We start from the raw sequence: 13,371 nt of genomic DNA, 5'->3' as shown, positions 1-13,371 counted from the left end.
GTGTCATGCCGTGCCTCCTCTACTCTTCCTGGTCCCAGCAGCCCCTGGGACAGACTCTCATCCAATTCCCATGCATCAGAGCAGCGTGGGGATTGGCCTAAGCAGGCTAGAAAGACGCTCCGGTCAGACCGGGGAGTCTGTAGGGTTTCTCCAGCCCGGCTGTTCAGTGCAGTCGGGCTGGATAAACCTAAGTATGCATGTGTGTTTTGGCCAGCCTGCGATGGCCGGCCTAACAAATAAGCTCACACAGGGAGTGCACATATCACTCCTCCTCCCCCTCCCATGCCTGGGCCCACCCCTTCCTACAGCGCTGGCTCAGAGCCGGTAAATGAAAAATATAACCATGTTAGAATATGGTTGTATTTTTTATTTGCTGGCTCTGAGCCAGGTAGTGGGGCGACGCTTCTCCACCATTGCAGAGGAGCTGCCACTGGCAAAGTGCAGTTTTCTGATGGGCAAAGTTTTATTTTGCCCACGCTATCACTACTTAGACTATAGCACAGAGTGTGCACATTTTCCAAATACTAAGGATATGATTTTTAAGCCAGTCCAGCTTCCTTGACCTGGAGAGAAACCAAACTGCTGTACTAAACTTGGCTAGCACCTGGTGAGAGAGTATTCTTTTGTCAACTGCAACCAAGAAGGCACTAGAGTTTCCACCATTGTGATGTGTTGTTTTAGAGATGCATTAAAAAAGCCTGTTTTCAGGTGGAATACCTCCGCATGAATATTTTTTTTAATTGCCTGCTATGATGATAATTGTGATGTACTCATTCGGAGCACGAACCACTACCCACCTGATAAGCTTTGACTGCTCTATTACAGCTGTCAACCGAGAGTCAAGTAGACAATGGGAGTCATGGCTAGGCATTGCAAGCAAGAGCATTTAGTGTTCTGGGATATGAGCACAAGCGACAGCACAAATACCAATGCTGCCCATTCTCTTAATCCACCTTTGTTACCTCCATATCTAACCTAGTGTGTGCCGTACTACAGCTGGTATTGTTTAGCCTGCCTCTCTTCCATTTACTTCCACTACCTCCCTACTTCTCACACTTCCTTCCACTTTATTACATTGTTGGTCTCACTGTTCTGCCCATCAGTTTATCTTTTGAACTTGCTCGCTATATAAACACTTCTTCTCGTTTTTTGTCTGTGTATCTCTTTCTCTAATTCTTCCTCTTCCTCTCTCTCCCCTTGCCTCTCTCTCTTTGTCATATTGTCACACTCTCTTTCCCTTGCATTCTTGTGAACATCTTAGACCCACGTCTCTCAATTTATCACTTATCAATTCTCCCCCATCTGTTTCACGCACCACTCTCTGCCTCTTTTTTTCTTACTCATACTAACTCTCTTTGTTTCTGTGCTCATGACTGTGTTTTTCTTCTGGCCCAATCTCTGGCTCTTCTGCTGTTGGTTTAGTTATCTTGCGTTCTACTTTTCCGTCCATCTATCCCTACTCAGTCCTACTAACTTCCTCTCATTCAACGTTTAAGGTTTGGATGGAGATCCTTTTTGTTATTTGGCCCTACCTACTGGAATCGTCTACCTTTTCATATTTGCTCACGCGTTGATTACACCAAATTTAAGAAATTATTTAAACTTTTTTATTTTAATTCTGCTCTTTGGTCCTGCTGTTCTGTCTTTCTGTAGCGCTGAGATACCCCTTTGGGGTGATTCGTGTGGAAACCAAATTTAAATAACAACGTACCTTTGCTTGATTACTCTCTATCGTCCTTAACTGTACCCTACAATCCTCTGTCTCTCATCGCTCTCTCTGCCACTCTTTATTTCAATAGTATGCACGCAATCATTCAACAGAACAAATTGGAGAGAACAATGTTTATACATAGTAGAGATTGCAATGTAGCTTGGGTTGTGCAGTGCTCAGAACTACATACGCCCTGTCCGATAGTACAGGTCACCCAACAACAGAGCAAGTTCAACAGATTCCTTATACCGAACCAATGGTGTGGGTCTTGAATATTGAGCCATAACGTGGAGAACAAGAATATCAACAGGCCAGTATGTATTCATTTTCTATACCTAGCTCCACATTATGTACAAACGAGATTGAGTAGAAGACCGCAGAATTCGCTGAAGACGGTAGCGCTCGAATTTCTGCTGTAGGCACAGTGGGCTGGATCGATACAAAACCCTGTGAACAATGCACAGAGACTTGAACATATTGGTTTGGTCATTGGGAGCAAATAAACCGTATCCAAAGAAGTGGATGTCGAAACCTGGTGGGGGAGGGAGAGGGCACACTTAGCAGCTGCTGCTTGAATATGATGCAGGTGTTTCAACCAAAAATTGAAGGCACCTAAAAATAATGAGATGTAGTAAGCTTCTTTGTAGTGAGTATGGCTGATGGCACCGTAAGCTGATGTGAGGGACTAGGAAGCGAAGGTAGGATCTTGCGAAGCACCCGCCGCATTATTGAAAGATGAAGAAGTAAGCTTATTTATGTGCGCACTGAGAGAAAGATCTCTATCCATATAAACTCCAAGATTGCGGACCGAAGGTTATTCTCATAGGGCCAGAAGGCCACAGGATTGGGACGTGAAGGTCTCCCTATGGAGCAGCACATGTTTTTATCACGTTTAAATCTTACAGAATTAGAGCCCAACCAACTCACTATATCTTGCATACATTTGTGAAAAGCTTCCAGTGGAGATGACACCTATTGATCCAATTCCAATGTTAATATAAGCAGAGTATCATCAGCATAGTTCATTTATTTAATACCATGAGATCTGATCAACAGAGCCAGCAGTCTTAAGTAGACATTAAACAATGTTGGATTTAAGAGGAGCCTGGTAGGACCCCCTGTCCAGCTGCCTTGAATTCGGAGTGGAATGGCAGGAGATGCACAGGCTGCACTCAGTAGGCTGCTGGGTCGGAGTTGCACCAGTTCAAAGCCATGTCTGCCACACCCAATTCTCTTAAACTGGTGCTCAAGATGTTGTGTCTGAGAACTTTAAAGGTGGCGGAAAGAACCAGTAGGACAAGAGCCACCACCTGGCCCTTGTCCACTGCCATTCTGAGATCATCCAGATCCTCTACTAAAGAAGGTTCACTTCAGTGATTGGGGAGAAAGCCTTCCTGTGCAGGGTCCAGCAGGGGATGATGTTCGATACATTTCAATGATATTTTGTTGACATGTTGTTTCAATATCTTTCCCAGAAAGAGCAGGAGGGAGATTGGTCATAAAAATACTCAAGGGAGATGCTGTGCGCTTGGCATTCTGGGTGTATGACAGCCATAGATGGTGATGGAGAGGCAAGATAATCAGACATATTTCCCCGATACCTTTTGGGGTATGGGAGGAGGGACCAAGAGATTGAGTTAGCAATAGCTAATGACAACATTCCCTAATCGATATTCAGTGAATGGATGTCATGTCGCAGCTCCTCCAACACTGCTATTATCATATACAAATTATATATCACAGACAGCACTTAAACACTCAATCAAAACCTCCAGGCATACCCACTAACCACAATAACACATTAACAAATCAACTAATAAAACACACCTACTGTAGAAAAACAAAAACAGAATAGCAAATACCTTACTGACAACCAGAATACTGCCTATTTCAAAATGCTTGAAACACCAGGACAAGTAGGTACAGGCCACTGATAGCACGCAAGTCCAAGCTTATAGCAAAATATGAACTATATACAGTGACTAACTTGAGTTTGTGGGTGCAGGTGGTCCCACAAGCACTCTTCATTAGAACCCGAACTTATTTTTGCACCATTACTGACCCAGAGCTAGAGAGTGAAAAACATAGAATGGGAAGAGAAGGAGGAAACGAAAGACACAAAACAGTGACAAACTGTGAAAGCAAGGGTGAAAAATCCCGCAAGAGTGAGCTAGAGGGACAGGAAGTGCATGATGGTGGATGAAAGAGGCATGAGGTGGAATAAAGGTGGAATAAAGACTGCAGACTTGGTATTGGGCCAAAATCCGGCAGTATTTATTACGGGCTCTGCGAAAAGGTTTGGGCACCGACACTCAGTCTTTCATGAATAAAGCCCTGACTATATTCATACCAGTGAAACAATATGAGATGTTCCACTGACCCCTCGTGTCTGCCTCTTTCTGTCTCTTCATTGGTCTCTGTACTTCAGAAGGACATGATAACGTAGGGCTCAGATTCTGAGGGAATCAAGATATTTTGTGTGTGTCTCGGTGAGTTTTACTAGAGGTGGTCTGTGAGCAGGGGGTCGGGTGGAGAGGCGCTTCAGGAGAGCTCTGGTACATTGGTTGGGGGTGATGGAGAACAAAAAGTGTGTATTCTCTATGTCTGTCTGAAGTGCCATGTTCTCATGCTCTGCTGTAAGGCACAAGGTACCCACCGCAACATGCTCCCCACTTCACCCCTCCCCCACAGGCCATACGTGACAGGGAAAGGCTGAGCCAGGGTCTCGGTGATCCCAGATAGCTGATCTGTACGCACTGTCCCGGTCATGTTAGCCTCCTTCCATTTCCCGGTGGTCTGGGCTGGCTGTACCTTATTATTCCATTATGGCGGCCATTAAACGATGTTAGGCGCTGTCTGACTTCTTTAAGAAATATTTATGGACTTTTTCAGCAAGCTTTGACTGCCTTTAGTCCTTGTGGAAATAATCCCTGTGTTAAGACAGAGCTCAGGGAGACTCAGTGAACACAGATAGCCGCAGTTAAAGCAGCGTTGGCAGGAACAGCAGGGCTTAATGTAAGCTGGTCTTTGCAGGTGGGGCCCACTGGCACCAGTTCTTTATTTGTAAAAAACATGAAGTGCCAGGGACCTTCTCGGAAGGTCACTGCAGCCTGCTCCATGCATTGCCCCTGGCAGCGCTGCCAATGACAGTACCAACATAACACCTAACCATGGCACACCTACAAGTGGGCCTATTTCAGGCCTTTCATAATGGCGTGAGTGGCTGGTATTAATCATTTTCAATACATATTTGATTTAATAAACATGATTGTTGTGCTCATCTCATAATTAAAAAGACAGTGCCAGCATGTGGTGGACTGTCACTAGAGCGGGTGATGACAATTAAGTGCCAGTGCTGAGCACCATAAACCACTGGTTCAAATTAAGCACTGACTGGAACTCATTTTTGGTGGATTGGTACTTAAGCATGACAACGCAGCCTTGGTCTCCTGCACTGCGATCTTTTGAAGCACCGGACAGGCTTCTGAGAAAGAACTTTGGGCACCAGCACTTATTAATATACAAGGTAAACCCAGGGGAGCAGTGTGAGGTAGGGGCGACAAGCAGTGGCTCGTCAAGTGCGTAGGAGGTGGATGAAAGCAACAGGCAGCGTGGGAGGTAGAGCTGTTGAGGTAGGAGCTACAAGACAGAAACAAACAAGCAGCGTGGACAGGAGCAGTTTGCGGCTGGAAGCAGTGAAGGCAGGAGCAATGTGAACTGTACCATGCAAAGTGGGCAGGAAAGCAGTGTAAGAAACTAGCTACAAGGCAGTGGCAAGCAGTGTGGGCGGAAGCTGCATGGCTGTAAAAATCCCGTCTGGCCGGAAGCAGCGTGCGGAAGGAACTACAAGGCAGTAACAGCTGCATGGCCGTACTACCGTGAGCAGAAGGAACAGTTTGTAATAGGAGCTACACCGAAGTGTGTGTGGGCAGGAGGAGCAGTGTGAAGTAGGAGATGCAAAACTGTAACAAGTGTCATGGGTGGGAGCTGCATGAGGTAGAAGCTGCAAGAAAGTAACTAAAAGTGAGAACAGGAGCGGCCTGAGGTAGGAGATTCACAACTGTAACAAGTGGCGTGGGCAGGGGCTGCATGAGGTAGGAGGTACCGGACTGTGACAAGAAGTGAGAACAGGAGCGGCCTGAGGTAGAAGATTCACAACTGTAACAAGTGGCGTGGGAAGGGGCTGTATGAGGTAGAAACTGCAAAAATGTAACTAAAAGTGAGAACAGGAGCGGCCTGAGGTAGAAGATTCACAACTGTAACAAGTGTCATGGGTGGGAGCTGCATGAGGTAACAAGTAGTGTGAACAGGAGCGGCATGAGGTAGGAGATACACAACTGTAACAAGTGGCGTGGGCAGGGGCTTTATGAGGTAGGAGGTACAGGACTGTGACAAGTAGTGTGAACAGGAGCGGCCTGAGGTAGGAGATTCACAACTGTAACAAGTGGCGTGGGCAGGGGCTTTATGAGGTAGGTAGGAGGTACCGGACTGTAACAAGTAGTGTGAACAGGAGCGGCATGAGGTAGGAGATACACAACTGTAACAAGTGGCGTGGGCAGGGGCTGCATGAGGTAGGAGGTACAGGACTGTGACAAGTAGTGTGAACAGGAGCGGCATGAGGTAGGAGATTCACAACTGTAACAAGTGGCGTGGGCAGGGGCTTTATGAGGTAGGTAGGAGGTACCGGACTGTGACAAGTAGTGTGAACAGGAGCGGCATGAGGTAGGAGATTCACAACTGTAACAAGTGGCGTGGGCAGGGGCTGCATGAGGTAGGAGATTCACAACTGTAACAAGTGGCGTGGGCAGGGGCTTTATGAGGTAGGTAGGAGGTACCGGACTGTGACAAGTAGTGTGAACAGGAGCGGCATGAGGTAGGAGATTCACAACTGTAACAAGTGGCGTGGGCAGGGGCTGCATGAGGTAGGAGGTACAGGACTGTGACAAGTAGTGTGAACAGGAGCAGCATGAGGTAGGAGATTCACAACTGTAACAAGTGGCGTGGGGGGCTGTATGACGTAGGAGGTACAAGAATGTGTAAAAATTATGAACAGGAGTAGCATGATGTAGGAGACTCAAAACTGTAGCAAGCAGTGCGACAGGGTGTCTGCAGTGTTGTAATGTGACTTTAACACTTGGACCAACCAACAAGTGAGGCTGGTCCGTGAATATCAGGCGATGCCCAGCTGTCCGCTTCATGTTGCTTACCTCCAGCCTCCCAGGCAGCGGCGTAACGCAGACCCCATCTGCGGCGCCATTGGCCCCATGCCCGCGTTCTGTCTCAATACAGCCTATGGATATGTGTGAGATATGGAAGCCCCTCATTCCATTCTGCAGTGGGCATCTTTCTGCGTTACAGGGTGACTCGAGGCTCCTTCAAATTGTGTCAGTGGCGGCCAACCTTGCTCTGACCTCCAGGGCTAGTCAAAAGGAAACTTTTACTTCTGTTTCCTTTTTCCGCCTGCTTTTAAATGTGATGAGTGTGCTAATGTGTTCACAGTCCATTAACTGCGGGCGTGCTGGGGAGCCCTGGGTGTGCAATGCCGTGTCGTAATTCTTTCTCTCTCTCTCCCCCTCTCTCTCCTTCTTCCTCTCTTTCTGTCTCCCCACCTTCCTCTCTCTTTCCCTTCATCCCTCACTCTCTCCTTTCTCCTTTTTCTACTTTTCTCTCTCCCCCCGTCCTCCCTCTATCTGTCTCTCTCTCTCTCTCTCTCTCTCTCTCTCTCGGTCGCCCTGGCTTTTTCCCTCACCATGGTCTCTCGTCTCGCTCTCTTCCTCCCTCTCTTTTACGCTCATTGTTTTGCTCCTCTCTCTATTTTCTTTCTGTTTCTCACTCACTTTTACTCTCTCTCGTTTTCTCTTCCTCACTCTTTCTCTTTGCTTCCCTTGTCATCTCTGACAATTTCCTGCTCTATCTTCACATCTCTTTTATTGATATATCTCTCTACCCTACGGTCTCTCCTTCCTTGCTCCTTTCTCTCTGTTACTCACACCCACTCTGGCCCACTTTCCTTTCATTTCACCACCCACATCCCTCTCTTTCTATCCCTGTATTTAAATCTCCACCTCTTTCTTTGCCTCACTCATGCTTTCTTTCACTCTCTATCTGTTGCCTCCTCACTCTGTTTTTTGGTTAATAATTCCTTTATTGTTCCTCACCTTTTTATCTTTCTCTCACGTTTGCTTTCATTCCCTTTTCTTGCTCTCTATTTGCCTTTATTTCTATCTTTTCTTTGTAACTTATCTTCTGCTACATGTTTCTGTCTCTTTTTCTCTCTCTCACTGACACTCCTCTATCTTAACCGTCTTCTCTCGCCACCCCTCTCTTTTTCTCTCTTCATCGCCTTCTCTCTCTCTTTCCTTTCCTCTTTCTTTCTATCAGATGATGACTGCACCAACTCCTTCACGCCCAATCAAGTTGCGAGAATGCACTGCTACCTGGATCTTGTGTACCACAGCTGGCAGCCTACCAAAGCACCTTCTCTGGTGGCCCTGGCCCCACAGGTGGTGGGCCACACCTCTACCTCTGTCACCATGGAGTGGTTCCCCCCTATCGATGGACGCTTCTTTGAAAGGTGAGCATGGCAATAATTTTCCATTGTGAGTTTGTGGGAAAGGGCTCTGAGGTCAGTTGTGTGGTGAACACTTTTTGGACAATTCACAGTTGGGAATCAGCGAGGTGTGACAAGATATAGAACTGTCAGAGAACTGTGGGCATCATGTCGGTTGCCCCAGGCCAGTTTGTCTTTCATGCTTCCTAATTTACTGTAAGACAATAACACTGGTGCTTAGCAGGACAGCTTAGGGTGTGCATTCAGGCCCAGCTGCACCATAGAACTGGATCAGTAAGATGATTCTGGTTACTTCCATAGAGCAGAGCAAAGTAAAATAACCTTTCCTTTATGGATATATAGTAAATATTCAACCCAGGGGAAATGCTTAGAAAAATTGATGATCTTGTGTCTGGTGTTCCGTGATGTGCTTGTTATTACCATATTTCATATGCCACTGTTGAATCCGAATTCCGACATATGCATTGATTCCCCTCCCTTGGGTCTTTGCAAGGATATGTTTCAACTCGCAAATCCTGGCAGAATAAGTTGTTGGAAAACACCTCGGCATGAAGGAAAAACTTGCGAATCAGTCGAGAAACTTTAATTCTTATTTTGGTTCCTCATTATTAAGAATCAAACTTGTAATGCAGAGGTAATACAGCACCCCAACATTACAACAACACGTAGTATTGACATTCTGAAGTGTTTATGACTTGAGTAGGAGACCCCAACACTCTTCTTTTCTTAGATGCCATCAGTAGGACCCCAATGCATGGACTGAAACAGAGTGTAATCTGCTCTAAAGTATGGCCCTGTAGAGAAGATCAGAACGGGGTGACGAGGGGCAAGCAGCGCCTTAGTTCTGAAGCTGGTCCATGGGTTTGAAAGAGGGCAGCACAGTGCACTCATACAAGCATCCAGTTGTAGTTACACTGGCATTCAGCACTGTGAGGACCATTTTTCTCCTCACCCTAAAAGCAGACCTGCATTTCATTGGTCTTAATAGGCACCAGGCCTTGATAACCTGACAGGATAATCCGCTAAACATCCTGTATGAGAGTTAAGTAGGTCTATGAAAACATTTATTTGCAGCAAAGTCTGGGAAACAGAAAGAGACATGTAGAGAGAAGCCATGTTTTAATATGTTAGAGAATTGGTCAAAAACACTGAGCAGGGTGTTCTGCAACTTACAAATAACTTTCAGGTGTCTAGCCGCAGATCACTATCACTAACAGGCCCAGGCTTTTTGGGTCCTCCTTGTATAGTCTGATCGAGAAAATGACTAATTGCAACACTCTTGACCCCAAGCCTACCTATTTTCTTCCGCCCTTTCTTCCCACATGTAGTGTGAATGGAAACTAGCGATTGACCTTGATTCAGCTATTCCATGAGCCTTGAGCCGCTCTTTGTTTTCGGATTAGGACACAGGTTTAGTACACACACGCATGACTTCAATCAGGGCTAAGGTATTAGAAAGTACCTTTACTTTCTGATATGGAGACCTACTAGTTAGCACATCACTTATAATTTGTACAGCATATCCTTGCTAAGCAGTGCTTCTGACATGATCGTAAGATGCTTGCGCAATTTGTGCATTTTTACGTTATGGAAATTATGGAAATTGTTAGAAATGATGCCAGCAATAAATAATTTATCTACAAAGCATATAATGCGTATATCTTTAGAAACTTTTGAATGTCTGGTATGCCAGCACGTTTAATTTTCATTTGCAGTACCTCAAAGTATATTTTATGTCATTAATCCATTATTCCACATAGTTTTTCCAAAATTTCTCGTGATTTCAGGAAATAAATTATTTCATGTTGCTCAAAAGGTTAGTAGCTTGTGAGTACACCTGGGTGAAGTTTTAACTGCCAGGGACATTCGTGTAATTCCTGAATTTTGCAAAAGTTGTGAAATTTCTGGACCTTCTGCCTTGTGCAATTTCACATTCATTTTGCCTATGGCAGACTCGCAGTCTGGCTGATAGACACTGTCTGTTCGAATCACTTGCATGCTGGACTCTCTCAAGGATATTTACCTGAAGGCATGACTATTTGGTCAGAGCACTGCAATTTAAACTTGCTGTCTAAGCCACCTCTCCGCTGGTTTAAAGCATGTGCCAGCACCAGATGAGGACGGAGGGCAGTAGAATGACTGCTGTTTAGGTGCACAGGCACAGTACCGCGAGGGCATCAGGGTTGACAATCAGCACATCAGTGTATTGATGGTGCAGTGCTTTAACAAAGCTGCCTAGTTTCCCAGCCCAAATGGAAATAATGCGTGGCAGAGGGACAGGCAAGGGTAAGCTAAATCAAGCTAAATTAGACCTTCAGCAGGGAAGCCAGCAGCGTCTGACAACAGCTGTGATGTCTCCGAGTTAGAACGAGAAACGCAAGAGCAGGCAGTTGTGACGTAGACTTTTCTCTTCTGAAGTAAAAGGTTTGTTATCTTTATGGGTCCATGTGTTTGGCTCCATAAAGATAAGAAACCTTTTGCAGCAGAAGGAAGTCAGACGAGCCCGTCCAAGTGGGCCGTCTGTGAAAGAGGATAGTCTATGTCACTGAATGCTCTTTCCCAATGGCTGGCCACCGTTTAGCATAAACGGTGACGCCGGCCAATGGGAAAGAGGGGCGGGGCTTAAAGCCAGATACTGAAGCTGACCAAAAAACATAAAATCTCGCCAGCAAGACTGCGCATGCGCAGCCCACACAGGCGAGACCTAAACATTTGTATTGTATCTCATACAGAGCATCTACAGAGAGCAACCAGTTGGCCAATGCTGGCTCACCTACTACATTAGTTTCAGAGTATATTAAAGTGGGAATCCTGCACTGTAGGTTTCTACGAAGATCGTTTAGCCATTTTATTTCTTAGTGGTACGATCATTATATCCCACTTAATAACGATCACCATTCCCCGTGCCTGTTTCTGCAACATATGTATGGCATCATTCCCTGTCTCAGCCCATTTCTACAGTTCTCCAATCCAAGATTTTGGCTGTGTTGCCTAAGGACACTTCCAAGCAAGGGAGTAGCCAGAAGAATCAAACACCTCCCACTTGCACCATATCCCAATGGCACAGAGTGAGCAAGCATGCAAACGAGTAAGGCACTTGTTTGTTCTATTTCTTGTTCTTTTGTTTTTATCAGTTTTTCTTTCGTTCCATCTTTTATTCCAAAGGTCTTTGAGAGACAATATGGGGGCCTATTTGTGAAAAAGTCAGGCAGTGTATCGGAGCAAGTCGTCTTGTTGCGCTGCATGACAGACAAAGGGCAGGAATGCGCTGCATTGAGGCTCTACATGGCACTATGGTGCACCGTAGTGCAAGGGTGCCTGCATTATGTCAAGGATTGTTTTTGTGCAGGAAGGGACACCTTTGTGCACAAAAACAATCCTGAAAGGCATATTCCTCTATCTCTGTGTGGTGGAGAATGCAGCACACATAGAAAGAGGAAGTAACGAGGAAAAATGTCTCTTCGTCACACCTCTCCTGTGAACATGTATATTTTTGGCGCATTCCCAGGTTTACCAGTTCTGGTAAATCTGGGAATGCGTCAAAAACCATGGGAGTTGTGTGGAAACACCCACGCAATGCACAAGGAACGTCTTCCCAGGGCAGCGTAAGGCAATGCATTGATTTGTGCTGTGTTGCGTTGCTCCAGATTTATGGAGCCACTCGAGGCCACACAAAGTGGCCTTGCATGGCTTCATGAATCTGACTTAAGGTTCTTGTTGGTCTTGCACCACGTGGCATGGTGCAAGAGTGACGCAAACTGGCTTGTAAATAGGCACCCTTTGTCTTTTTAGACCCGTTAATACACTGATATCACAGCTCTTTTGGCTCAACCCTGTGTAAGGATATGTTTCATGGTTTTGTGTATGGTCGGTTCTGTATTTACTTTTTGACAAATAGATAGCATTTGTCTCCTGATTGTACAATTTCTTAAAAGTCGTCCTAATGGCACTTGCGCACTCTGTCAACTTATGATTGTCAAAAAAAGTCCCCAAACGTACTTCTATTGGTGCTTTTCCAACTCTCTCTACTTAATGTCGTTCTTTTTTCAAACAATCTACTGTTTAGCCATAATGAAAGCCCAGGGACATGTGCTGTTTCAGTCTTTGTGAGAGCAAGGTATTTATGCCCAAGCAATATTTAGCTAAACACACTGATTTGGATTCTAGTCAGTTGTCGTCTTAGCTCTAGTATTCATTATTTCAATTACCAATTTGTCTCTAAGCTCAATACCTCCCCTGTAATCCGTCTGTGAGCTCCCCATTCATATGCCCACCCACTACAACTGTGCACTAAATAGTAGGCCTCAACGGAAGGAGCAGCTGCTATTCGCAGTTGCACCTTATGAAGCGCCACTTTGTTCCTTGAGACACCCCATATCAGATCCGATTGTAAACTGTTTAATTCCCTAGTGATCCTGCTCGGTACCACCACTGGCAAATTTGTGAAGGTAATATAGAAGTTGAGGCAGACCAACCATCTTTGTAAGGGCCAGCCTCCCTAAATCTGAGACGGGCATTCTAATCGAAAAGCACAATGAGTCCTTGATGGCCATCAACATCCTATGCTGCCCGCATAGTCTTGAAAATACTGTTATCACAGTGCGGAGATTTATTCTATATGGTGTGTCGAGCAAAGCCTCTGGCTGAAGCTGCCATAACGGAATTCTGCCTTTACATTTTGACACCACTTTTAATAGGCCACGAGACAAGATCATTTCACACAGACACTCACAGTGAATTTTTCCCAATCGTCCCGGGTGACATAAAGATAAATACATTCTTGTGTACAATGAGTGTACACTTGAGTAGAAATAATTCACTTGTTCTCCAAGATGCATTCCGCATCAGCTGGGCAGCTTGAGTACTGGCAGCGATCTATCCCCATCAATGTTAATAGGTCCAATTAAAATCTCCCCCGAGATTGTTGAGGTCATCCAGAGTTAGCTTGGCCAACCCATTGAGAAAGTCAATTGGGGGTGTAAACATTTATTAGCTTAAGTAACTGACCATCCAGTTTGCCATCCATTATTGTATACCATCCCTTCCTATCGCTTATGTGTTTAATTATTTCAAATATTAGCCAGGAGTC

The 13,371-nt window shown here is 45.4% G+C and overlaps 1 protein-coding gene across 2 annotated transcripts in view; it reads left to right on the top strand.

Moving 5' to 3' along the window:
- Positions 1-13,371, top strand: part of PAPPA (pappalysin 1) — a 1,283,063-nt gene that overhangs the window by 883,310 nt on the left and 386,382 nt on the right. For both annotated transcript variants that reach the window (XM_078641985.1, XM_078641984.1), the window contains one exon: positions 8,093-8,285. In XM_078641985.1, the coding sequence (XP_078498111.1) occupies positions 8,093-8,285 (193 nt within the window). The remainder of the gene's footprint in view (positions 1-8,092; positions 8,286-13,371) is intronic.

This window comes from Lissotriton helveticus, chromosome 5_1 (assembly GCF_964261635.1).
Source record: "Lissotriton helveticus chromosome 5_1, aLisHel1.1, whole genome shotgun sequence".
NCBI classification, from domain to species: domain Eukaryota; kingdom Metazoa; phylum Chordata; class Amphibia; order Caudata; family Salamandridae; genus Lissotriton; species Lissotriton helveticus.
Note: the sequence above shows the minus strand (reverse complement) of the source record. Positions and strands in the feature narration are given on the sequence as shown.